Consider the following 27,500-nt stretch of genomic DNA (forward strand, 5'->3'; position numbering starts at 1 on the left):
GAAGCTGAAAAGTTTGTGTGTGTGTGTGTGTGAGAGAGAGAGAGAGAGAGAGAGAGAGAGAGAGAGAGAGAGAGAGAGAGAGAGAGAGAGAGAGAGAGAGAGAGAGAGAGAGAGTTATTTGCATATCGGTGCATCACTTCAGACTTACGTGAATCTAATCTTGACACAAGAAAGATGTGTGTGCGTGTGTGTGTGTGTGTGTGTGTGTGTGTGTGTGTGTGTGTGTGTGTGTGTGTGTGTGTGTGTGTGTAGCCGCCCATTCGCCTCCCCGACCACGCCCATCCTAAGCCGCCCCTTCGTCAGCGCCGCCGTCACCGCAGTTGCCGTTGCACCGTTCCTTTCTGTGTTTGGTTAGCGAGACGTTACGTACTGGCCGCCCAGAGTACATAGCCACCTATTATACTTGTCCCGTTGATTATAGAAGCCTTTTCTCGCACCTGTAACTCTTAATGAGCTTTATTGCACCTCTTAGTGTTTGAATCTATATATTGCTGTGCAAGGAAGACCTGCTTATTGTCTCATTTGTTTGTCAACACGCCCTCAGTCCCGCTCATCACACTTTGTTCTCTCAATTACTTATTTTTTGTCTTTGTGTTGCTTTCAAAAATAAACAATGAAGACTGTAAATATTAGGGGACGAAGTTGTTATTTATTTACCATTTTTTTTATTTATTCATCATTTTTTTTTTTATCTTTATGAAGTTATGTCAGTGTTTATGGAAATTTGGCAAGTTAACAAAAATTACTATTTTTTGCACTTTATTCTAAATAAGTACAATTTATTGATAATCGCGAGAAGAATACATTTTTCCCTTCGAGTCGTCATTAATCCAAATATAACAAACATTAAACAATAATGAGCCGTACTTCCCGCCAGCACAGTACTGATTTATATTACTGGTAGTTTGCACTGCACTGTAAATTAAGCATAGTATTAACAACATTTTGATATTCTGAATTGCCGCTGTACATTGACCAATTTGTCACATTGTCCCGTCTTCAGCTCCCAAATGAACTCAAAGGTAAAGTTTCTGTCCTGCTCCTTAGTGTTGCCCGGACCTTCTTCGCCTTGGTCTTAGTCGCTATACTAGGTTATTTTGCTCACCTGTTTCTTTTTTCATTGTATCAACAGCACGCCCAGCCTTGCCTCGCCGCCTCTTGCTTTAGTCCGCTGTTGCTGTATTCAGTTAGTTTGCCTCTTTTTTGGGCGAACTGGGGTAATATTTTCCAGCACGCGAATACAACATTTTTTAGGGTTTAGATGTTAGACGAGTCCCTACACAGTGGATGTGATGTGGCGAGAGGTGGAGCCCAGCGGAGACCTTCCCTCCCCCATCCCCAGCCCACACCTGCCCACCGCCCAGTTCCTCGTGTGGACTGTAGCCGGCATGTCGTGTGCGCTAGTCCAAAGTCCTCCTCTTTGTTGTGTGTGTTCTCGTGTCCTCCTAGCGTAGCTGCTCTCATCATCAGGAAAAAAAATGAAACGTTAATGGCTTACTCAGTTCATGTCACAGAAGCCATTCAACGACTCTACCCGTAGATCTTAGGAATAACATTGCCATATATCTGCAAAACAGTCATAAGGATAAACACTGAAGAAGAAAACCTTATATGTCCAACGCCACTTCCTCTCCCGTTACCCTCTCCACATCCCCTCGTTCATTAATCTTCCCCACCACTCCGTCCTTTTTGTATAGAATAACACGGAGCAAGTCCCAGCCTCTCCCCAACATACCCTTCCTCGTTCCCTGCCCACCTCTCACACTTTCCTCACCTGCACCCCACACAGATGACTTCACGCTAGGGGAGATCTATCTGTCGCTCACGCTGACCAAGGGCCAACTGGAGGTCGAGGTCAGCCACGCGCGGGGACTCCCCTCAGCCGCGTCGGGGCAGGAACCAGGCAAGTCTCATTTCTTAGGAGGTCTTGTTTTGGAGGTGGTATCAGAGCTTATCTGTTTGTTGTTCCAAAGCTATTTTATTATTGTATCTCATCTTCTTTAGTGAATACACTCATGTTTATTCAAATTAGCCTGGAAATATGTTACACAAGAATGCAGACTTACACCCAGTAGACAAACTTGGTTGCACCAGTCTAACTCTTACGATTGGCCTCACAGACACCTACGTGAAGACCTATCTGAAGGACGGTGATCGCCGCATACAGAAGCGCAAGACCCGGGTGACGCGCCATTCCCAGGAGCCCCAATACAACCAGACGCTCCGCTACGCCGCCAGTGATGCCCTCGGTCGGTCCCTGCTGGTGATGGTGTGGGAGCGGCAGCGGGGCTTCGAGCACAACATCGGCATGGGTGTGGCGGAGATCAACCTGTCTAAGCTGGAGCGGGGCCACAAGACGCAGCACGGGTGGTACCGCCTCCTGCCAGTCAGCAGCGTAGTGCGGGTCGACTCGGATTCCGGAGACAGCGTGCGCTAGCGAGGGAACGCCTTGACTACTCCCACAGCCATGCTCCTCCTCCTCTCCCTTCTCCTTCTTCACCTACTATTGACACTCCTCCAAGTTCGCCAGAAGGAGGGTGGGGACTGGGCGCCGCTAGACACACACACACACACACACACACACATACATACACACACACACACACACACACACACACACACACACACACACACACACACACACACACACACACACACACACACACACCTCAAGAAACACCCTTGGAAACTCTCCCTTTATCTCCTGTTGTACATAGCAATGAGAAATGGCTGTAGAAGTGCCACCACTTCCTCGGCCCTACTACTACTACTGCTACTACTACTCGACACACACCTTCAGCAGAAAATGAAAATGGCGATGGGTAACTGTAACAGAAGCACACTAGTGGAAGGCACAGGTGACGCGCGGGCACGTGAGTTGCCTGCTGACCCTCTGAGGCATTCCTGGGATCTGCTTGGTGCTATATTACACCAAAAGGGCGACATTATAGCTTTCTCTCTCTCTCTCTCTCTCTCTCTCTCTCTCTCTCTCTCTCTCTCTCTCTCTCTCTCTCTCTCTCTCTCTCTCTCTCTCTCTCTCTCTCTCTCTCTCTCCCCGCATCCCCTACTCTAGTCGCCGTTTCAGTTGCCTTTCTGCCTCAGACTCGCCAAGGTCTGATCGCATGCACAAACTCTCGCCTCTTCCCGACCAAGGTGAAAGTAAGCTGTGTGTGTGTGTGTGTGTGTGTGTGTGTGTGTGTGTGTTGAAGGTAATTGACTTTAGCTTGTTAGAGAAATTTCATTAGTTGATTTCCTTATCTATATCCGTTTATCGACAGCACTGTGTGTTCGTCTATCTGTGTGTTTTGTCTTTTCGTAATCTATAATATTTTTGTCGTACTTTTCACCACGTTCGGTGACCATGACAATCACAAACACATTCCTAATATTCATGTGCGTGTGTGTGTGAGCTGACGTATGTTTCTGGCTACAATTTACTGATATTTATATTTGTTGCCACAATCTCAAAAACGACATCACTATTATCCTTTCTTCTTTTTCATTGTTATCGCTTTTTTTTCCTAAGCCACCGCCACCAAACATTGTAGTACCTTCCGATGGGGGGCGCGACTCCCACGCCCGACAGTCGACAAGAAGTCCAGGGGCGGGACACGGGCTGGGAGGGGCTGTAAAGCATGTTTGCTCTGGGGATGGTGGAGATTTTTTTTTTTCATCTACTACCGTTATTCCAAAGAATTTTCCCGAGAGAAAGGGGAGGAGAGGTAGGTGAGAGATAATTTGAGATACAGTGGCAAAGATCATCCTTGCCTTACGATTATTTTATGAAGCATTTACAAAGTACTGGGTGCAGGAGAAAAAGAAGGACGACCGGGAGGAAAAGAAAGGTGTGTGTGTGTGTGTGTGTGTGTGTGTTTTGGGGAGGGGGTTATGAACAAAGCACTAGTCTTTATCATTGACTCTGCAAACTTGATTCCAGACGAAAAAGCTCCGCTCTTCCGAACCTTCCTCGCACAAAGAGAGACATGAATGTAAACTCCTACTCCCGCTCCTACTTCATGCATTAGTAATTACCTTCGACTTAGCGCGACTCCTTTTTATTATATTACCGAGGTGGAGGGAAGGCGATGCTATTATTATTTACTTTCCTATTAATTCACTCTCGTATGTTTCCTTCACGCGTCTTTAGGCCAGTGATGCAGGTAAAACGTTAGGGATGGGAATTTCAAAGTTTATGTAATCGTCAGGTGTTGCTTTTTTTATTTACAAAGTAAGCAACAGTAAATTGTTTTCCTGGAAACTGCAGGAGTGCTTAGAATGGTGAAGGAGTGCTTAAAATGGTGATGTGTGTGTGTGTGTGTGTGTGTGTGTGTGTGTGTGTGTGTGTGTGTTGATAGGTAGTTGGGTGTGGGGTGCATGGGGGTGTTTTCTCTATACGTTTTGTTTTATCTTTTTGAACGTTCATGCAATAAAAAAAACATTTTCTAGTGTTTATTTTTGTCTTTCTGTTTATACAGCTGCTCCTCCACAGGATTGTGTGTGTGTGTGTGTGTGTGTGTGTGTGTGTGTGTGTGTGTGTGTGTGTGTGTGTGTGTGTGTGTGTGTGTGTGTGTGTGTGTACTGGACAGTTTCATTTCTTCTTTTGCCGTAATATTCTGATATTTTATTCTCTAATTTTCTTGGAATATCTTTTATATTCAAACATGTTCCTAATATATCTATTATTTTGTTATGTATCTCTTTATTTCTCTCTCTCTCTCTCTCTCTCTCTCTCTCTCTCTCTCTCTCTCTCTCTCTCTCTCTCTCTCTCTCTCTCTCTCTCTCTCTCGCTGTGTGTGTGTGGATGCGTTTTCGTTTTCTGCACCACTTGTTGTTCCATGTTATTGTTTGCCGAGGGATTAAATCTGTGAGTGTGTGGAGCTACAAGTGTTTACGTTTATATTTATAGAATGCCTGGCGTCTGCAATCAAGGAGTTTGTCCTGTGTGGTGAGGCGTTTCAGGAGTGCTTTTTGAGAAGGGAGTTTTGTTATCTTCTTTTGGAACGTTCCTGTGAGAGCGAGTGGAAGATGATCCGTGAGGAAGCAGGTGAAGGACCGGAGCATTGAGAGAGCGAGGGAGAGAGGGTAAGAGAGTGCTTGCGATGTGTGAGGGAGAGAAAAATCTCGAGGGAGTCTTTATAATTTTTTCACAGAATATTTTTGGGATGTAAAACGAGATAGTGTGTGTGTGTGTGTGTCTAGGTATGATATACATACATGAGTTAAGATAAGCTCATGTTGTCCTGTCTCCTTACTTTTTTTTCTTGTGTGTGTGTGTGTGTGTGTGTGTGTGTTTGTTGCTGTAGGCTGTGGGCTGTATGTCTGTCATCAGCTTCGGTCACGCAACACAGCCACACAGCCCCTCGTGTGTGTATATATATATATATATATATATATATATATATATATATATATATATATATATATATATATATATATATATATATATATATATATATATATATATATAAACATTATAAATATTGTAACATAATTGTGGTGGAGTAGACAGTGTTACTCTGTCGTAGCTATGTGTGCGACCGTTGTACGTACGTGGGCCTGCTGTCGGAAGCTGTGTTATATAGGGAACATTATGAACCTCCAAACCTCCCTCGAACAGCGACCAACTCCCTACTCTTTTATCTTCTGCTCTTTCTCGTCCTTTTCCTGTCCTTATCACCTATCCTCTCTTTACTCTCTTCTCTTCCTCTCTTTTCCTTCATTTTCGTCTCCCCTCCTCTTCTCTTATCTCCTCTCCACTCCTCTCCTCTCCTCCACTCTTCTCTTCTTTTTTTTCCCCCATTCTTCGCCATTATTTCTTTTCCACTACCTTTTTTCTCACGTCTCTTCCTGGCCTCCTTTTCTTCCCTATTTCTACCTAATCACTTATCCTCGCCTCTTTTTTTTCTTTTTTCATTACTTTTCCCATTCCTACGCTCCTTATTCTCATGTTTTATTTTCTTGCCTTTTCTCTCTCTCCTTTCACTTTCCTTTACATTTCTCCATACCACTTCCTTCCCACTTCTGTCCACCCCTTCGGCTCTCTCACCGCACTTCTCTCGTTTTCGTTCCTTTCTTAACAACCCACCGTTTTCCTCACCCAGACTTGCATCAAACTATGCACTCCGTCTCCAAAAGCGTGAATACACAGGCTCCAGGTCCCTTCTTCCACAGGCGAAACTCAAGGGTCGAGAGGAAATACCAGTCAACAAGGCTACCTATCTCCCTCCTTTACAGTAGGTATTTTATTTGTCTGCGACTTTGGCACGTCAGAAAGTCGCATGCTTCCTCCTTCGCTGGACCTCTCCTCGCCACACATGCACAACGCGACGCGAGGGAACGAGTATCGGAAACTTTTCCCTTAACTGCACGCTACAGAGTTGGGAAGTGCGTGCTAATAGTCGCTCTTCGATGGTGTCATTAATCCGGTTTCGTTCACTCAAATTATTCCTTCCCCTCCTGTCCTCTAAGGCTCCCGAGTGCTGTCATCCTGCCCTCCCTTCCCTCGCTCAGCCCTGGACTGGTACCTCCTCGCGTCCTCACAATGTCGATATCGAACAAGTGATTCTCTGTACACACTAGATATTTAGGCAAATTACATTGCGTGTCGTTTTGTCAACCGAATCCGTATAACATTATTACTTTCCGGTGTATACGTCATCACGTTCTTTCCTCTTGGATATTAATCGAGGTGTTCGTATTCACAGTGGGACACGCGACCTCCCGCTTGTCACTCGTTATCATCTACCACCTGTTGCCTTCAAGTTGTCTTTCTACCAGGTTTGTCACGTTGCTGTTGACTTTTGTCTGTCACTTTATGGTGTTACAACTTTATAAAGGATCTCCTTTTATCACAACGACGCACTCTCTCCTCGCGTGAGTGAAGGCAACCTCAAGTCTTACATTATAGGAGTGATTATTAGTCTCATATATAGTCCGGCCGGAGCGATTCATTTAGCTACCTGGCTGTAATGAGGCCGTTCATTCGCCCTGTTTATGACGGGTGATCTAACCTGAGGATATATTGGTGGGGGAAGGGAAGGAATTAAAGGTCAGGTAGTGGAAGCATGCATCAACTGTTGGTTATCTTTTATGGTCGAGCACCTTTGGACTGCTCCATGTCCACCATCTCGCTTCAGGAAGGATGGGTAGGCACATGTCAGTTCAATCCTTCCCAGACGAGATCCTTCGCTCATGCGCTCGGCCGACCCCATTGCCAGACAGACTTGAGGATGACCTAACCTGTGGTGCGTCATCTTTTTAATATACGTGTTGTCTTTTCATAATGTAAACATCTTCATTTCAGTGACCATTATATTTCTGTTGTTTGCCTTCATATGTCCTAGTCTAGGGTATCACTTATAGCTCTGATCTGCGAGGAGAGAATGAGGAGCAAGGGCGGCGGGCGGTGCTGGAAAGTCCGCCGCCGCCATTCCCTGTGCTCGTCGCCTCCCTCTCGGGCGATGAAAAGAACAGCCTATGTGCAGCTTTAGGTTAGACCATTTGTATATTGTTGCTGGGTGAGAGAGGCTGCCCAAGTGTGCCGGTAGATGGAGGTGGGGGGAACGCCGCCAGTCTGCCCAAAGTGATGCCGAGCAGCGTGCATTCAGGGCCACCGAGACACTGTTCCTCCTCCGTCAGTGTTCCTTTCAACGCCCCATATGTCGGAAGCCCTCACTAAAACAGGGTTCGGCTAGCATGAGGCCTTAAATTGTCATTTTCCTCTTACTATGTGTATTCCCAGTGAGCGTTCCATCACACAGGTACTGGGGTGCTCTCCCGTTAATCATGTGTGGTAATCCTTGGCCAGCCTCCCCTGGTGTGAGTCAGTCAGTTATAGGAGTTCTGGATGCGAGACTGGCAGCGTGTAGTTTTCGTCGTCACCTGGGCGGCCTCGGCACCACCTCTGTATTGATCGTGATGTGATACTTGCCTCAGATGCTGTTATATATACATATAAGACTCTCCCTTCTGATTATTGTTCAGTGTTGGTTAGCTGGATTGTACATGTTGGTGTGCGTCTCACTGTTGGGCCATTGATCCAACACACCCATGTTTCAATAAAAGGAAAAGTTTGATATGATGAGGTTTATTAAATCAAAGGTATAGGTTAAGCGTGCGGAATGGTAATCACGTCTTGGTATACGTAGAAATTATACCTCAAATGCGTCAGAAGCCTGTGATTATTGGGGAAATAGGTCACACGCGTTCTGCCTCCATCATACACCAGTTTAGTTTAGATAGCGATCATTGAGCTAGTGTCAACTGTTCCACCTTGATCCGGCAGCCTGCCTCGCCCCTGTGTTCCTGGCTGCCGTCCTTCATGTTCCCGTCCTGGTAGTTACTGAATAAATGGACAATTAATCATGAACGAGTATGTGTTTCATCTCATAAATCAAAAACAAAGAGATGAACGTACACTGATAATTGAGAAATTTATATTAGTTAAAAATAAATTTTCTCATTCACAAAATAAGTGGACCCCATGACGAGGTATGTTTTTATCCAGTAAGTGGAGAATGGATTATAGGAATTATTTTATTTTCTGCTTTTTTTTTTCATATTTACTGAGCGGCAGAGGCTGTTAATGAAAATGCGTTGCCTATATACGCGAAGGCTCTCTCTCTCTCTCTCTCTCTCTCTCTCTCTCTCTCTCTCTCTCTCTCTCTCAGATGAAGGCTTTCAAGATATAAAATTTCTGGATAGCTTATTGGAGGGCATCGGGAGAAGATTCATCGAGTCGGAGATCGTAAGGATGGCAGGTAGTAGGTGGAGGTCCATGATCGCCATCGTCGCAAGACCGGCACCTCGGTAACGTAAAAACCTTGGACAGCCTACCGTAGTCAATTACTGAAATACCTTGTTACCATATCTCCAATACCTTTTTCCTCATTTCGTCATTATGTAGCATTTTGAGTCTCGCTGTAAGATTAAATTAAATGATGCAGTGAAAATTATCATAAGAATGTTGCTTCACTGCAAGGAGAAATCTAGTAAAAGAGTGATGCAACGAGACAATAAGTGTTTGTGTCATTGGCAGACACAAGTTTTATTTATTTTTCAAGATACTGCAGTGAAAAATGCTTGGAATTGATTAAGATTTATAGTGAATTACAAAATGGTACTTGAAGAGCAGAAACAAGGCCCCGTGTGATGATAAGTAAACAATCACTCGTAGATATTTGATAAAGTATCTCGTTACAGGGTCTTCGATACTTCGTTAGATATTTCGTCATTACGTGGTGTTTAGATTGCCTTGTGGCACTAGGTAAAATAAATAAATGACAGAATGTAAATAAAGTTCTAATGTGATGATAACTGAATTCGTAACTTGGAGGGCAAGGATGTTACATTTTATTCTTGAGTAAGGTTGGTACACTGGTAGCCCTCGCAAAGCAACAACGGCCAGCAGGTGGCGCGCTGCGCCGCCAGACCTCACCACTGCAATCCACGTGAACTAGTCAGGTGAGAAGGCTAGTAAGTGCTCTGTTTTGTACTCCTTTCATGTAGCGTATTAATAGTCTAAGTATATGTCTACTATACCCTCAAAGCATGGGAGTTTTTGTTAGTAAAATTGTGATGCTTATGGCTGCTTCGCTGGGCAACAGCTGCTGTTCTCTCTGGCCATGATGAAGGGAGCCATGTCACCTCCAGCCTAGCAGCGCCGTGAGCAACGCCGGCAGTGTGCAGTCAGGTTGGTACATGTTTCGTTCCTCAGTCCTAATTTGTGCACCTACTTGAGCTTGCCATGTGTAGAACTCACGAGTGGTCACATTTTTTTCAGTGTAAGTAGTGTGTAGAGATCATGTGAACCACTGAACACGTAAGCTGCTGACTGAATCACCTATACTGAAATAATGCGTGGCGTTTAGGATGGTGGTCGTGGTCTTTTAAGTTTTGATCTTATTTTTTTTTTGAATTGGCTGTTGTAGTCTATAATAAGTAACTGAAGGAACTCAACATGAGTATTAGAAGGAGTACTACGTCAAGCAAAATGGAAGGAAGGGAAACTGGAGGCATCCTTGTTGAACGAAAGGTGGGAGGTGATGAGTCGGATCAGCTGAGTGTTGGCAGAGATGGAGGTCGTAAACAAAACATTTGAAAAGGATGTTTGCCCGATTTGTAAGATTAAGGTTAGTGATTCTGACAAGGCATTAGAATGTAATTTATGTTATGTATAGCATTATATATTGTGTGAAAACGTTACTGTGATGTACAAATTTTTGATGAAGACTGAGGAGAATGCCATTAATTTGTACTGCTCGAAGTGCAACACAATTGTGGGCAAAGTGATCATGAATGACAAAAATTTCTAAGCGACAGGATGAGATGGAAAAACGTATGGATGGTCTTGAAGATAAAACCTATGATAGATTAGCTGGATTAAAGGCGGACTTGGAAAAATTAAGAGATTGTGACTAGTATGCCTAGAAATACTGATGTGAAGGAAATAATAATTTGAATTAGATGAAGTTAAAGGCAAGGTTCATGATAAGGTCCAAATGAAAATGAGGGAAGAATTTAGTGAAGCTACGAATACACACAGGGACCATGTGGAACAACTTGTAGAAGCATCTGTAAAGGGTAAATTAGATACATGCAATCAAGATAAATGGCAAACTGCAGTAAAGGATAAGATCTATCATGAAGTAAAAGAGAAAGTGCAATGTGAAGTCCGAGAGGATTTAAGTAAATTGGCATTCAGTGAAGTTGTGGATGTGGTTGGGGCAGAAGGAGGTAGTACCCATCTTAAATATAGTACTCAGTTACAGAATGAAGATGTTTTAAGAAAAGCAACAAAGGAAGTACAAGGTAGCATGGACAAGAAAAACAATATTGTTCAGTATTAGATCCCTGAGCAAGTGTTTGATGATATGGATATGTCGATAATAGAAGAAAAGATAAGGCATGATCAGTTGATAGTTATCAATTTATGCAGTGAATTGGGGATTACATGTTATGAAAGTGACATCGAGGAGATAAGAAGGATTGACAAATATGGGGGAGAATCAGGCTGAGCAAAGCCAAGATCTATACTAGTAGAACTCAGAGGAGGTATGAAAGAAAGAATTATGAGAAATTTGTTCAAACTGAAGGACTCAAAAAAGAAGATTTTTGGTAAAGTTGGGATATCGCATGATATGACCAAGGAGGAAAGAAAGAAAGACAGCAAACTGAAGGAAGAGGCTAAGAAGAGGAATGAAGATGAGCAGAGTTCGCGAAACTACTATGTTGTCAGGGGAAGTCCATGGAACAGATATATTCTGAAAGCGAAGAGAAGACAGTAAGTAAAGAAACAAAAATGCAATGTAGAGAGATTCTTGGGCAGGAAATAGAATTTAGCACATTTGTTAATCAAGGCAGTAAAAGAAAAGGGTATGTAGATCAAAGCAAAAAAGAAAAAAAAAATACATAGAATAAATGAGTTTTATATTTGGTTCTCTAACATGGATGTATTTAGCAAAGATAAGATTGATGAACTTAAATCAAGAATATGCAAAGAACAAACACCTAGTGTAATTGCTATTTAAGAAGTAAAACCTAATTTTTTTAGATTTAAAAGAGAAAAAGTGGAATATAAGACTGATGGTAACGAGATGTATGATAAAAATTTGTTACAGGAGGAGTTGGGTAGGGGTACACTGTTATATATTAAAAGTAATATCCAGCATGACCTAATAGGGCTTAAAAATGAAGCTTGTGAATATATTGTAACAAAAATTAAAGGTGAATTTAATGATGTTCTGCTGGTATCTATATACAGGAGTCCAAATAGTCAATTGGGAAATAATGAAGGAATGTTAGGGTTGCTACAAGAAATCAGTGAATATGACACAAGGCATAAGCTAATAGTTTGAGATTTTAATCTGCCTAATATAAAGTGGGAAAACTTAACTTATTGAAAAAGTTCATGACTGCTTCTTACTTCATCACATTACTTCAACACATTACAGAAGTTACAAGGTTTAGAGGTGAAAATGGAAATACTCTTGATTTGATATTTACAGATGATGGTGTACTTAGAGAATATTAAGATTGGAAGCCTGTTGGGGAAAGGTGACCATGGCTGTGAGTATAGAACCACAGAAGGAAGAGTATAAAAAAACATGTGTACTTATATGGAAAAGCAGACTACAGTAAACTGGGCAGATTATTATCCATAAAGTGGGATGAATATCTTAATTATAAAGATGTAGAGGTGATGTGGGATAAGTTTAAAAAGAAATTCCAGGAAGCTATCGATGATTGTGTTCTGAAAAAGGAGTTTGTAAGTCGGAAGAAGTTGAGGAAAAGAACAAATCAAGATCTGACAATGAATAAAAAATTGTGGTCCAAGATTAAAAAAAAAGACTGGATGAGACTGAAGAGAATGAATGAGGCAGGAGAAAACAAACACAAGAGGGTACATCCTGGTGGGTGTGGAGTACAGGCAAATCAACAACCAGATTAGACAAGAAACAAGGAGGGTAGTGAAAAGAAATGAGAAAGTAATTGCCAAAAATGTTAAATCAAATCCAAAAATATTTTGGAAATGTGTACTGTTAAAGACAAAAACTGCAGCTGGTATAAAAAAAATTGTATATCAACAAGGAAAAAATGGTAGAAACACAAAATGATAAAGAAAAAGCCACAGTGTTAGCTGAGTTCTTTAATACATTGTTCACTAGGGAACCTGAGGGAGATGTACCAAGCATACAAGTGAAGGATGTTTCCATGTTAACACAAATACAGTTTACTTGTGAAGATGTTAAACTCACTATTGACAATTTAAAAAGAGACAAGGCAATAGGTCCAGAAGGTTTTCACCTTAGGATAATCAAAGAGGCAAGGAACGAAATAGCGTGTCCATTACAAATCACACAGTAAAATCCCTCTTATCCGGCATTCGAGTATTCGGCAGCTTCAAGTATCCGGCACATTTTTCCCCGAGCCTTAAAATCAATAAAAAATCAATGTGTACTCATAAAATTGATTAAAATTCCCGCGCGAGGCATACTTTGTTCCTTCGCCACCAGAGCGCACTGCTTTGCGCCATCCACAGCCCACTGCACTGTGTTTACTCAGTGACTCAGTCCCGCGTGTGCACTGTTTATCGCCTGACGCCTTCATCATGCCTAAAGTTGTAGAAAAGAGGAAGCGTGTTGTGCTTACACTTAAGCAGCTGATCAGATCAGCTGCTGATTAAGATCAGCTGATCTTTGTTATGGTAAGATGCGTGAGTGTTGGGTGGTGATTGTGGACATAATTTCACTTCTATTCAAGTATCCAGCAATATTCAAGTATCCGGCATGTCGGCGGTCCCGTTGATGCCGGATAAGAGGGATTTTACTGTATTTGATTTATCAATAAAACGGGAAATTGCCCAAGGATTGGAAGACTGCAAATACTATGGCAATACACAAGAAGGGGGATAGAAAGGACCCAGAAAATTATAGACCAGTTAGTCTGACTTGTGTAATTTGTAAATTAATGGAGACCTTACAAGAAAAATTATTAAGGAAAATGAGCTCATCACAAGGAAACAATATGGCTTTATGAGTGGATGTTCAACAGTGCTTCAACTGATAACTGTAATGGAAAAATGGGCAAGTATATTAGATGAAGGAGGAGTTGTGGATGTTGCTTACTGTGATTTTAAGAAGGCATTTGATATGGTACCTCACAGATGACTGCTGGAGAAAATAAAAAGCTTCAATGTAGGAGGTGATCTTGGAGTGGATTTTGGATTTTCTTGGAGGAAGAAAACAACGGGTAATTGTAAATGGTACAAGTTCAGACTGGATGGAAGTGATAAGTGGAGTGCCTCAGGAGTCGGTGCTTGTTTGTTATGTATATTAACAACCTCCTGGAAATAATACTGAATGGTGAGATGTTTTTGTATGCAGATGATACCATAGTGTTCAGAATGATAAAGGATGAGAGTGACTGTAGGAAATTACAAGATCTCAGTAGAATGTATGAATGGTCAAAGAAATGACTATTAAAGTTCCATCCCAAGAAATGCAATTTGATGAGGATTGGTAGAACAAATACAGATATATTTCAGTATACTATGGATGAAGATTTAGGAGTAAAGATTGACTAGAATTTCAATTTCAATTAACATTTTGCGGAGAAAATAAATAAAGCAAATGTGATGGTTTAATAAGAAGGACATTCATTACCATGGATGAAGAAATATTTAAATCTTTGTATGTGGCATTGATTCAACCATACCTTGAATATGCCAATCAGGTGTGGTGTCCCTATAAGAAGAAGGATGTGGAGGCTGTTGAAAGGGTTCAGTACAAGGCAACAAAATTGGTACCAGGCCCAAAGGATCTCTCCTATGAAAAAAGGTTGAAGAAACTAGATCTAACAATGTTGGCATATAGGATGTCAAGAGGAGATATGGTGGAAACCTTTAAAATTGTCTGGAGTGTAAGACAGAGATGTATGTGAAGGTTTGTTTAAGATGCAGAAAGGATTGGAAACTCGAGGACATGGAAAGAAAATATTCAAGCAAAGAGCAAGATTAAACATCAGAAAGTATTCTTTCTGTAATAGAGTGGTGAATAATTGGAATAGCCTCCCAGACAATGTAGTAAATGCTGAATCAGTTCATGAGTTTGAAAGAAAGTTATGGATAGATGAAGAGCAAAGATTTGATTTCACTGTAAAAATAGGGAGCCTCGATCACAGGTTCGGCCACATGAGCATAAGATCCAGAATGTGTAATTTGTAGCTGGTGTCACAGGCTTGATTGACTTCTTCCAGGAGTCATCTGATGACTTTCACTATTATGAAGTTTTCCAGTAAATTTTATCAATAACTGCTCTTCCTATATTGTGTTCCTGCCCCTCTCCAGGAGTAGCAAGCTTGGGGACCTGGCAAGAAAGTGGGGTTGTAGGGTAGAGATTGCCGACTTAAAAAGTCTAAGGGGAAAAACAGCTCTTTTTGGTGCAAGTAAATAAATTGTCAACAACCAGGATATTGGCACTAGTGTCGACGTAGGGTCCCCAGCTGGCTGGGCCGTGTCTGGCAGGTCTGAGTTGCCAGTTGTGCATTTTCTTTGCAGTGTTACCAGGTCAAGTTAGGATTCTCTCTCTCTCACTTTAAACACTTTAAACACTTTATTATGTTTGTCTGTAATACATATATAAGCTTAAGGTACAATTAATTGAAAGACAAACAGCCCCTTATGAAGCACAAGCTTTTTGGGCACACTTAATATCTACTTAATACTGAAATGTAAAACAACACTAAACTAAAAATCTAATTGAAGAAAATGTAAAAAAAAAAAAATTAATAGCAATGACAAAAGATTTAGGGATAAATGGCTTTGCAAGAACAGGAAGGAAAGGAGAAAAATCATAATTATACATGTGAAATAGAGAAAATTGAAGTGGAATCTGATTATAAACAAGCAAATATTAGTTTTGAGAATAATTAAACAAACAGAAATAAATATGTATATATACTAGAGGTTATAAACTATTTTAGTTACAGAGGATATGAACTATTTGGTTACAATACCAAGAAACAAAATAATTGATATTGATAAAAATTGATTGAAGTACAAGATGTGTCAGTATTGAGACAATAAATATTCTTTTAGTTTTCTCTTAAAGATATTTACGCTTAATTAATTTTTTATGTGTGACAGGGTGCTATTCCATATTTTGGGACCTTTATACATTAGAGAGTGTTGGTAGAGAGTTAAGGTATGATGGGGAATCTGTAGAGAATGCCTGTAGCGTGTGGAGTGGTTATGAGTTAGGGTCAGGGTATTGTTGTTGTTGGAATTTATCAATTTGAACATGTATGATGCAATAGAGAAGTTTGATAAGTCAGAGAGTTGAAGGATTTTCATAGATTTAAAGAGTGGAGGTGTGTGTTGGAGGAAGTCACTATTAGTCATGATTCTAATAATTTTCTTGTGGAGGATGTTTAGATTTTGTAGATGACATGGGTAGGTAGTGGACCAAATTGGATTACTCGTACAGTAGGTTAAGTGTGGGTATATATGGGCATAATACATGATTTTCATAATTTCCACTGGAACAAAGTTTTTTATTTTCAGCAATAGAGCTATTGATCTAGATAATTTTAGGCAAAGGTTTGATATGTGATATTTAAAGGTAAGATTATTGTCAAATGTGACTCCAAGAAATTTTGTCTTAGAAACTTGCGTGATATCTTTATCTAATATGGTAAGTCTAGGTAAGGGTTGGTATTTGGTGGTGGTATTTGTAAATAACATGTAGAAAGTTTTAGCTGTGTTAATTGTTAGGCGATTTGCAAGACACCATTCAGAAAAGGCAGATAATTCTAGGTTGGCTCTGTAGATTAGGTCAGTGGGTTTATCACCAATCATGTACAAGGTGGAGTCATCAGCAAACTGTATAATGTTGAAAGCAGTAGAGGCATTGCTGATATCGTTGATATATATCAGGAAAAGAATAGGGCCTAAGATGCTACCTTGTGGCATGCCAAGATGTATAGGTTTGATGGTTGATTAAGAGTTATTGTAGGATGTAAAATGAGATCGGCCAGTTAAATATGATTTGAACCAATTTTCCACACAACCGCGAATACCATAGTGACGTAATTTGTCTATTAGAATGTTTGGGTCAACTGTGTCAAAAGCTTTGCTGAAATCAATGAAAATGGATATTATAGACTTATGTTTATTCAAGGCATCGTGTAGGTCAGAGGTAAACACATTTATAGCGTCAAAAGTATTTAGTCCGGGGCGGAAACCAAATTGCCTATTATTTAAGAATTTTTGTGAATTGAGGTAGTTCATGAGGAAGTTCTTCATAATGATTTCAAATATTTTAGAGAACACTGGTAAAATAGAGATTGGTCGGTAGTTTGAGATATTAGTTTTACTTCCCGATTTATGGATAGGGATAATTTTTGCCAGCTTGAATCTATTAGGGAAAACTCCATCTTTTATTGAATCATTGAATAATTTTGAGAGTGGCTCTGCTAGAAGATTTTTGTTCTCTTTGATTATTTTCACAGGTATTTCATCCGTAGGGCATTTTTTATTTTTTAAGGCAGAAATAGCTCTGACTATGTCATTTCCTGTCACTATGGGAATATTCATGGAATTTAGGAAATTACCTCTGAGATAAGAAATGTGTGAGTTTTGAGCTCTAGGAAGCTGGGAGCTAAGTTGAGGTGCAATTTGTGAAAAATAGGTGTTGAATGCATTTGAAATTTCATGTGGAGTGTGTAGGACTGTGTCATTATAGTGTAGTGTGTGGGAGACCGTCTTGTTATTATTATTAATGTTTTCTATTTCGGTAATTAGTTCCCAAACTTTTTTTGTGTTAAGTCTAAAATTTTCAAACCTTTGTAGGTAATATTCAGATTTTTTGCGTTTTATTAAGTTATTTAGATAATTTCTGTAATGTTTGTAGTGGTCCATTGTAATTGACCTTAGTTTGTATAGTTTGTACAGCTGATATTTATGTTTTGTTGAATTTATTAACCCCTGTGTTAACCAAGGCTTACTTAGTCTTAGTCTCTCTCTCTCTCTCTCTCTCTCTCTCTCTCTCTCTCTCTCTCTCTCTCTCTCTCTCTCTCTCTCTCTCTCTCTCTCTCTCTCTCTCTCTCTCTCTCTCTCTCTCTCTCTCTCTCTCTCTCTCTCCTAACCTAATGTATCGTTTCCCTGGTCACATTTTAAATAAAAAAGACATTCATAAAACAAAAGATTGAGTGTATCTTGCTTACTAATGTAAACTGCAAGACTGAAATATACCAAAAGGTGACCCCCAAAAAAGTAAGGTAAAATTGCATCTAACACTATACACCCTATCTTGCTTTTCTTTTCTAGCCCCAACAAGCTTGGAGATTTTGGGGGCGGGGAAAGCCAAAATGAAAAATTTTTGACTCCTGAAAAGTATAAGTGGCATATTTTGAAAATGAGAAATTTCTAGGCTATCCTAACCTAACCAGAGGCAGGGGTTTTGCCCCCACACCCTTCTGGGAACCTCCTTAGGGTCACTAACCTAATCTAACATTACCTAACCTAACCTAAACTAAACTAGGCAGGGGGGGGCTTTGCCCTCCCTGGCCTCCCCTTAAAGATTCTAATGTAACTTAACCTAACATTATCTAACCTAACCTAACTTAACATTTTGACTTTACCTAACTTAAACTGTCCAGGGGGTTTTGCACCTCCCCATACCCCACTTATGGATGTTAATCTAACCTAATATCACACCAGCACACCACACTAACAAGAAAGATTTGGAAGTACTCTTAAAATTAAGATGTACAGAACCCTGGGTTTTCCACTGTAGTCCAGGAAAAAGTCAATAAGACCCAGACTGCAATCTCTGCACCTGTCTGATGCCATGATGAAGGTAGAACTGATGTAGCAGCTCCCCTGCTGCCTTTCATACCCTTGTGGAGAGCTACATGCATACTAATTCCAAGCTACACAGGCCATTTGAATTAGTGGCACTATGTGCAGTATAAATGTGTCAAGCATAAAGCCTTATTTGATTACATAATATAACAATGTGCTTCCTGTGCAATAAAAATATCAGTCAATAATACAAAGGTGAATAAAATACCTGCCACAAGATTAGTTTCTCTGGTGACATAATACAGTCACAGTACCAGCATACCAGCATACTAACACACATGCAGTACTGATTGACCCAATGCAATGTTGAGAGGAAGGATAAGAGTGAGGAAATCGAGATAAATTTTTAAAATTCGTTTGCTAGTTGTTTGTTATTTGTGCCATGTGGTGTAATCATTAGAAATGCTCCAAATGATGGCATCTACAGCTCGAGTATGATAGTAAGTGCTATGGGTGTGTTGTGTTTAACTGAACTAGAACCAAAAATATAATCAGTTACTGGCTTAATTGAGAGTAAATCAAGAAATGTATACTTTTACTGCAACACTCAAAAGATGAAAGCCAGACTGAGGAGGATCCTAATCTATTAAGAGTCCCCTTTGGGGCTGGACTATCAGCTAACTATCTAAGCTAACAAGTACTTTTGATCCCGGAGTGCTTATCTGTATCATGGTTGAGTGGACGTCTACTCAGTTCCTGGAGGCAGGTGTAGGGTGGCCACAGATAGCCACGTGGACTCACCAGTACTGTGAAGACACAGCAGGAAGAAAGGTAACAGCATGATGGAGGCCTGCACGTAGCCCTCGCAGTTCCCCTTCATGGTCCTTAGTAGCCTCGTGGTGTCCACATGGTCTCTGGCTTCACATGGTCTACCTGATGGTTGACTTGGTCCATCTTGACAGCACCTATGGGGAACGTTTTTGCTTCACCTGTCTGCTGGCTGCTCTTCATAAGGGGGGGGTTGGTGTTGTCAATACATGATGGCCACCAACTCATTGTTCTTGCCTGCAATGGATATCTGGACTGAGGTTCTTGGTAACAGAGTGCACGTCCTTCCTTAATGGGTGTCATAACCAGAGAGGGCTTAGATGGTGGCTTGGGTCATGAGGCTGGGGTGTAAGTATTACTCTGCACCTGCCTGGTGGCTGCTGATTGGTCACAATTTTCATCTGCACTACTTAGTCCCTGAGAATCCATCCTGTTCCATACTTCCATTTCCTATACCGAACCAATAACCTTTGCCTAGGTTTGGCATAATTTTTGCCCAATATTCTTGATTCAGTGAGTTACCTGGCCATTGTGAATGAATGGCCTCTAACATGCACTTCTCAAAAACACAAAGGGGGTGAGTGGGGTACCTGTGAGAGATTTTCTGGGAGAACTAGTATAAAATCCACCTTTTCAGTATTTTTTTTTATGTAGGAGGGACACTGGCCAAGGGCAACAAAAATCCAGTTAATAAAAAAAGGCCACTGAGGCCCAAAGCAGTAGTCAAAAATGGAAAGACAAGTGTCTTGAAACCTCCCTCTTGAAGGAATTAAAGTCATAGAAAGGTGGAAATACAGAAGCTGGCAGGGAGTTCTAGAGTTTACCAGAGAAAGGGATGAATGATTGAGAAAACTAGTTAACTCTTGCATTAGAGAGGTGAACAGAATAGGGATGAGAGAAAGAAGAAAGTCCAAGGCAACAGCAAAAGTTTCACCAAAATCTCTAAAACAGGATGACCAAGACTCAGTAAGGAAATTCAGAAGATCACCAGTAGAACAGCCTTGACAGAACCCATACTGGTGATCAGATAGAAGGTTGTGAAGTGATAGATGTTTAAGAATCTTCCTGTTGAGGATAGATTAAAAAACAGGAAATTAAAGCAATAGGATGGTAGTTTGAGGGATTAGAAAGGTCACCCTTTTTAGGAATAGGCTGAATGTATGCAAATTTCCAGCAAGAAGGAAAGGTAGATGTTGACAGACAGAGTTGAAAGAGTTTGACTAGGCAAGGTGCAAGCACAGAGGCACAGTTTCATAGAACAATAGGAGGGATCCCATCAGGTCCATAAGCCTTTCAAGGGTTTAGGCCAGCAAGGGCAACGAAAACATCAATACAAAGAATTTTAATAGGTAGCATGAAATAGTCAGAGGGTGGAGGAGAGGGAGGAACAAGCCCTGAATCATCCAAGGTATAGTTTTTAGCAAAGAAGCAAAGTTATTGGAGATATTTTTGGCTAGATGCCAGAAGTCATAAGGGGAGTTAGATCTTGAAAGATTTTGACAATTTCTATTAATGAAGGAGTTTTTGAGTATGAAAAACAGTGATATGTGGCTCATCCCTTACTAAGTCTGAAAATCTCTGATGCAGCCCACTGACTTTACATTTTTAAAAAGTTCAAAGTACACTTAAAAAATTAATAATAAAAAACCACTTGAGTTTTGGGTTAGTATCCATTACTACTTCACATCTCCCCTCAGAATTTTTCCAAAGTTCTTCAACCATTCGTTACTGCTGTGACCGGGAGGCTCCAGCACCTTTCGGCATTGTTGTCTCCAGCTTTCTCACCTCTTAGCACAGTTGTGCTCATGAATCCTTTCAGGACCTGACCCTCTGGGTGGTTATTGGCTGCTCCATTTACCCCCCAACCTGTCCTGGTCCTGGGGTGGTGGGATAGGGGCCTGATGAGTGCCCTACCCAGTCCTCAGCCTTAGGTTTAACTTGGCAACCTTGCAGAGCCTAGGACATCCTTGGACATCACCAATCCTCCAGAATGTGTTCAGTGTCACCAGCTAGCTCCTCTGTCTTGGCTGGAACTAAGGCATCTTGGAGTCAGCCTTCCCTACACTTCCACTTCCGTGTATACCACGGACCCTTTACCACAACTTTAGGGGACTCCTAAGTTTTCCTTGATCTCATCATCTCCTTGGTCATCTAGCACTAACAAGATGATGTTCACTATCAACTCTTTTCCTCAAGGGGTATATGAGCTCATCAGACTCCTTTCCTTTTTCCTCTGTCTGCAACCTATTCCAGGATTCCAGAGTCTTCCACTTACATATCTAAAATACTATCTACCCCCTTTGATCTTCCTGGTAATATATATTCTATAATAAATTTATTACATTCTCTCAATTCTCTATACAATAAAACGATATATATATATATATATATATAATATATATATATATATATATATATATATATATATATATATATATATATATATATATATATATATATATATATATATATATATATATATATATATATATATATATATATATATATATATATATATATATATATATATATATATATATATATATATATCTAATATAATTTATCTGACTTTCATAGTATGAGAGTGACATCCCTGGAATATAATAAAAATGTGTTAAAACAATTCAGGCTCTTCCTGGGTCCAACCCTTGCTTTATCTTCCTGTCCTAAGGACACTGGCTTCTCCTCACAGTCCTGCTCATGTAATTCTTCATCCACACAATTTATCACCGATAGTCATTGTACCAATTTCACTTTCCATCACTATAAATGCTTAATTGCTGTAGCAAGAGGAGGCAGTAGACACCTGCCAAAACGATAATTACTCCCAGTGAGGTCTAAAGCACTGTTCAGGGGGTGCTGTGAACTTATCATTAAACCCAGCTGTGACCTCACTGAATGTTTCCCTTTGTGTCTCTCAACACAAGGGGGCAGTCACAGCCTGTCCTCTAAAGGCAGCTCTCTTCCTCCACACAAAACTATAAACACCTAATAACACACACACCTTTCATTCAAAAATTTCAAAATTATCATATATATCAATCGTGGTGACTCCTACACCAGCCTCGGAGTCCCCATCGGGCGAGGGGACCATAAATGTCCCCAGGTTGGATTGCCTTTCTGTCGACGGCCCTAGTGTTTTGACACCCCACCTCAACTTTTTCTTCATTAACTTCTGCAACATTCATGGTCTAAGATTTAATTTTCAAAATGTAGAACACCACCTTTCCTCTTCTAAACCTCATCTTCTTTTTCCTCACTGAAACTCAGGTGTCTGAGGCAACTGACAGTAGCCCCTTTTCTGTTCCCTCCTACTCTCTCTATCCTCATTTCTGATCCAAAGCTGGATGTTGCGTTGTGTTTATGTGCGCAGTGATTTAATCTGCTCTCGTGCCCACGCTCTTGAATCTTCTGAGTTTTCCACCATCTGCCTACGGCTACAGAGTCACTCTCAAAACTAAATTTATCTGTGCTGTATACCTCTCACCTAGCTCCTCTGACTATAAGAAATTCTTTGACTACATAACTTACAACGTGGAGCACATTCTGACCCTCTTCCCTTTTCCAGAGATCTCCATTCTTGGAGACTTCAATGTTCACCACCAGCTTTGGGTTTCCTCTCCCTTCACTGACCATCCTGGTGAACTAGCCTTCAACTTTGCCATCCTCCATGACCTAGAGCAATTGGTGCAACACCCTACTCGTATTCCTGACCGTCTTGGAGATACGCCCAACATTCTTGACCTATTCCTGACCTCTAATCCTTCTCATGCTGTCACCCTTTCTTCTCCGTTGGGCTCCTCGATCACAATCTCATATCTGTATCTTGTCCTATCATTCCAATCCTTAGGGGGATCCTCAGGATCCCCGTAAGTGAAGGTGCCTCTGGCATTTTGCCTCTGCTAGTTGGGGGACCTGAGGAGGTATTTTGCTGATTTTCCTTGGAATAACTACTGCTTCCATGTCAGAGACCTGTCTTTGTGTGCTGAGCACATAACAGAGGTGATTTTCCTTGGAATAACTACTGCTTCCGTGTCAGAGACCTGTCTTTGTGTGCTGAGCACATAACAGAGGTGACAGTGTCTAGCATGGAGGCGTACATTCCTCACTTTTTCTCGATCTAAACCTTCCAAACCTTGGTTTAACACAGCTTGTTCTCATGCTATACATGATAGAGAGGTGGCCCACAAAAGGTACATAAGCCTTCCATCACCAGAATCTCGTGCACTTTATATTTCTGCCTGGAACCATGCCAAGTCTGTTCTCCAACTAGCCAAAAACTTCATTAACAGAAAGTGTCAAAACCTTTCAAGATCTAACTCCCCTCTTGACTTCTGGCATCTAGCCAAAAATATCTCCAATAAACTTTGCTTCTTCTTTTCCTCCTCTATTTCAACCATATGGCACCACTGCTATCACATCTATTTCTAAAGCTGAACTCTTCGCTCAAACCTTGGATGATTCAGGGCTTGTTCCTCCCTCTCCTCCACCCTCTGACTACTTCATACTACCTATTAAAATTCTTCGCAATGATGTTTTCCATGCCCTTGCTGGCCTAAACCCTCGGAAGGCTTATGGACCTGATGTGGTCCCTCCTATTGTTCTCTGAAACTGTGCCTCCATGCTTGCACCTTGCCTAGTCGAACTCTTTCAGCTCTATCTGTCAACATCTACCTTTCCTTCTTGCTGGAAGTTTGCCTACATTCAGCCTGTTCTTAAAAAGGGTGACCGTTCTAATCCCTCAAACTTTTTTTTTTTTTTTTATGTAGGAAGGACACTAGCTAAGGGCAACAAAAATCTAATAAAAAAATATGCCCACTGAAATGCCAGTCCCATAAAAGGGTCAAAGCAGTGGTCAAAAATTGATGAATAAGTGTCTTGAAACTTCCCTCTTGAAGGAATTCAAGTCATAGGAAGGTGGAAATACAGAAGCAGGCAGGGAGTTCCAGAGTTTACCAGAGAAAGGGATGAATGATTGAGAATACTGGTTAACTCTTGGCGTTTGAGAGGTGGACGGAATAGGGGTGAGAGAAAGAAGAAAGTCTTGTGCAGCGAGGCCGCGAAAGAACGGGAGGCATGCAGTTAGCAAGATCAGAAGAGCAGTTAGCATGAAAATAGCGGTAGAAGACAGCTAGATATGCAACATTGCAGTGGTGAGAGAGAGCCTTAAGACAGTCAGTTAGAGGAGAGGAGTTGATGAGACGAAAAGCTTTTGATTCCACCCTGTCTAGAAGAGCAGTATGAGTGGAATCCCCCCAGACATGTGAAGCATACTCCATACATGGACGGATAAGGCCCTTGTACAGAGTTAGCAGCCGGGGGGGTGAGAAAAACTGGCGGAGACGTCTCAGAACGCCTAACTTCATAGAAGCTGTTTTAGCTAGAGATGAGATGTGAAGTTTCCAGTTCAGATTATAAGTAAAGGACAGACCAAGGATGTTCAGCGTAGAAGAGGGGGACAGTTGAGTGTCATTGAAGAAGAGGGGATAGTTGTCTGGAAGGTTGTGTTGAGTTGATAGATGGAGGAATTGAGTTTTTGAGGCATTGAACAATACAAACTTTGCTCTGCCCCAATCAGAAATTTTAGGAAGATCAGAAGTCAAGCATTCTGTGGCTTCCCTGCGTGATATGTTTACCTCCTGAAGGGTTGGAGGTCTATGAAAAGACGTGGAAAAGTGCAGGGTGGTATCATCAGCGTAGGAGTGGATAGGACAAGAAGTTTGGTTTAGAAGATCATTAATGAATAATAAGAAGAGAGTGGTGACAGGACAGAACCCTGAGGAACACCACCGTTAATAGATTTAGGAGAAGAACAGTGACTGTCTACCACAGCAGCAATAGAACGGTCAGAAAGAAAACTTGAGATGAAGTTACAGAGAGAAGGATAGAAACTGTAGGAGGGTAGTTTGGAAATCAAACCTTTGTGCCAGACTCTATCAAAAGCTTTTGATATGTCCAAGGCAACAGCAAAAGTTTCACCAAAATCTCTAAAAGAGGATGACCAAGACTCAGTAAGGAAAGCCAGAAGATCACCAGTAGAGCGTCCTTGATGAAATCCATACTGGCGATCAGATAGAAGGTTGTGAAGTGATAGATGTTTAAGAATCTTCCTGTTAAGGATAGATTCAAAAACTTTAGATAGGCAGGAAATTAAAGCAATAGGACGGTAGTTTGAGGGATTAGAACGCTCACCCTTTTTAGGAACAGGTTGAATGTAGGCAAACTTCCAGCAAGAAGGAAAGGTAGATGTTGACAGATAGAGCTGAAAGAGTTTGACTAGGCAAGGTGCAAGCACGGAGGCACAGTTTCAGAGAACAATAGGAGGGACCCCATCAGGTCCATAAGCCTTCCGAGGGTTTAGGCCAGCGAGGGCATGGAAAACATCATTGCAAAGAATTTTACTGCATGGCATGAAGTAGTCAGAGGGTGAGAGAGAGGGAGGAACAAGCCCAGAATCATCCAAGTAGAGTTTTTAGCAAAGGTTTGAGCAAAGAGTTCAGCTTTAGAAATAGATGTGATAGCAGTGGTGCCATCTGGTTCAAATAGAGAAGGGAAAGAAGAAGAAGCAAAGTTATTGGAGATATTTTTGGCTAGATGCCAGAAATCATGAGGGGAGTTAGATCTTGAAAGGTTTTGACATTTTCTGTTAATGAAGGAGTTTTTGGCTAGTTGGAGAACAGACTTGGCATGCTTCCGGGCAGAAATATAAAGTGCATGAGATTCTGATGATGGAAGGCTTAGTACCTTTTGTGGGTCACCTCTCTATCATGTATAGCACGAGAACAAGCTGTGTTAAACCAAGGTTGAGAAGGTTTAGGACTAGAAACAGAGTGAGGAATGTACGCCTCCATGCCAGACACTATCACCTCTGTTATGCGCTCAGCACACAAAGACAGGTCTCTGACACGGAAGCAGTAGTCATTCCAAGGAAAATCAGCAAAATACCTCCTCAGGTCCCCCCAACTAGCAGAGGCAAAACGCCAGAGGCACCTTTGCTTAGGGAGATCCTGAGGAGTGATTGGAGCGATAGGACAAGATAAAGATATGAGATTGTGATCGGAGGAGCCCAACGGAGAAGAAAGGGTGACAACATAAGTGGAAGGATTAGAGGTCAGGAAAAGGTCAAGAATGTTGGGCGTATCTCCAAGACGGTCAGAAATACGAGTAGGGTGTTGCACCAATTGCTCTAGGTTATGGAGGATAGCAAAGTTGTAGGCTAGTTCACCAGGATGGTCAGTGAAGGGAGAGGAAAGCCAAAGCTGGTGGTGAACATTGAAGTCTCCAAGAATGGAGATCTCTGCAAAAGGGAAGAGGGTCAGAATGTGCTCCACTTTGGAAGTCAAGTAGTCAAAGAATTTCTTATAATCAGAGGAGTTAGGTGAGAGGTATACAGCACAGATAAATTTAGTATGATAGTGACTCTGTAGTCATAGCCAGATGGTGGAAAACTCGGAAGATTCAAGAGCGTGGGCACGAGAGCAGGTTAAGTCATTGCGCACATAGACGCAGCATCCAGCTTTGGATCGGAAATGAGGATAGAGAAAGTAGGAGGGAACAGAAAAGGGGCTACCATCCTATTGCTTTAATTTCCTGCCTATCTATCCTCAACAGGAAGATTCTTAAACATCTATCACTTCACAACCTTCTATCTGATTGTCAGTATGGGTTCCGTCAAGGCCGTTTTACTGGTGATCTGGCTTTCCTTGCTGAGTCTTGGTCATCCTCTTTTAGAGATTTTGGTGAAACTTTTGCTGTTGCCTTGGACATATCAAAAGCTTTTGATCGAGTCTGGCACAAAGCTTTCATTTCCAAACTACCCTCCTACAGCTTCTATCCTTCTCTCTGTAACTTCATCTCAAGTTTCCTTTCTGACCGTTCTATTGCTGCTGTGGTAGACAGTCACTGTTCTTCTCCTAAATCTATTAACAGTGGTGTTCATCAGGGTTCTGTCCTGTCACCCACTCTCTTCTTATTATTCATTAATGATCTAAACCAAACTTCTTGTCCTATCCACTCTTACAATGATGATACCACCCTGCACTTTTCCACATCTTTTCATAGATGTCCAACCCTTCAGGAAGTAAACATTTCATGCTAAAATTTCTGATTGGGGCAGAGCAAACTTGGTATTGTTCAATGCCTCAAAAACTCAATTCCTCCATCTATCAACTCAAACAAGTTTCCAGTTCAGATTATATATATATATATATATATATATATATATATATATATATATATATATATATATATATATATATATATATATATATATATATATATATATATATATATATATATATATATATATATATATATATATATATATATATATATATATATATATATATATATATATATATATATATATATA

General features: G+C 41.0%; 2 protein-coding genes and 1 long non-coding RNA gene across 9 annotated transcripts in view; all 3 read left to right on the forward strand.

The window, feature by feature from the left end:
• LOC135104242 (serine-rich adhesin for platelets-like) overlaps positions 1 to 8,075 on the forward strand; it is a 181,132-nt gene extending 173,057 nt beyond the window's left edge. For all 7 annotated transcript variants that reach the window (XM_064011411.1, XM_064011416.1, XM_064011413.1 and 4 more), the window contains 2 exons: positions 1,790 to 1,903; positions 2,121 to 8,075. In XM_064011411.1, coding sequence (XP_063867481.1) covers positions 1,790 to 1,793 — 4 coding nt within the window. In that variant the 3' untranslated portion in view covers positions 1,794 to 1,903; positions 2,121 to 8,075. The remainder of the gene's footprint in view (positions 1 to 1,789; positions 1,904 to 2,120) is intronic.
• On the forward strand, positions 2,042 to 2,437 carry LOC135104522 (regulating synaptic membrane exocytosis protein 4-like). The gene has a single exon (XM_064012095.1). The coding sequence runs from the start codon at positions 2,042 to 2,044 to the stop codon at positions 2,435 to 2,437; it is 396 nt and encodes a 131-aa protein (XP_063868165.1).
• Positions 8,076 to 8,729: 654 nt separating the features above from the next.
• LOC135104246 (uncharacterized) overlaps positions 8,730 to 27,500 on the forward strand; it is a 50,916-nt gene continuing 32,145 nt past the window's right edge. The window contains exons 1-2 of the long non-coding RNA XR_010270346.1: positions 8,730 to 9,462; positions 9,606 to 9,691. This is a non-coding gene — a long non-coding RNA (uncharacterized LOC135104246). The remainder of the gene's footprint in view (positions 9,463 to 9,605; positions 9,692 to 27,500) is intronic.

The sequence above is a fragment of the Scylla paramamosain genome, chromosome 10 (assembly GCF_035594125.1).
Source record: "Scylla paramamosain isolate STU-SP2022 chromosome 10, ASM3559412v1, whole genome shotgun sequence".
Classification (NCBI taxonomy): Eukaryota; Metazoa; Arthropoda; class Malacostraca; order Decapoda; family Portunidae; genus Scylla; species Scylla paramamosain.

Coding starts and splice junctions, on each gene's coding strand:
- LOC135104522 (XM_064012095.1), top strand. CDS start 2,042: ATGTTACACAAGAATGCAGACTTACACCCAGTAGACAAACTTGGTTGC.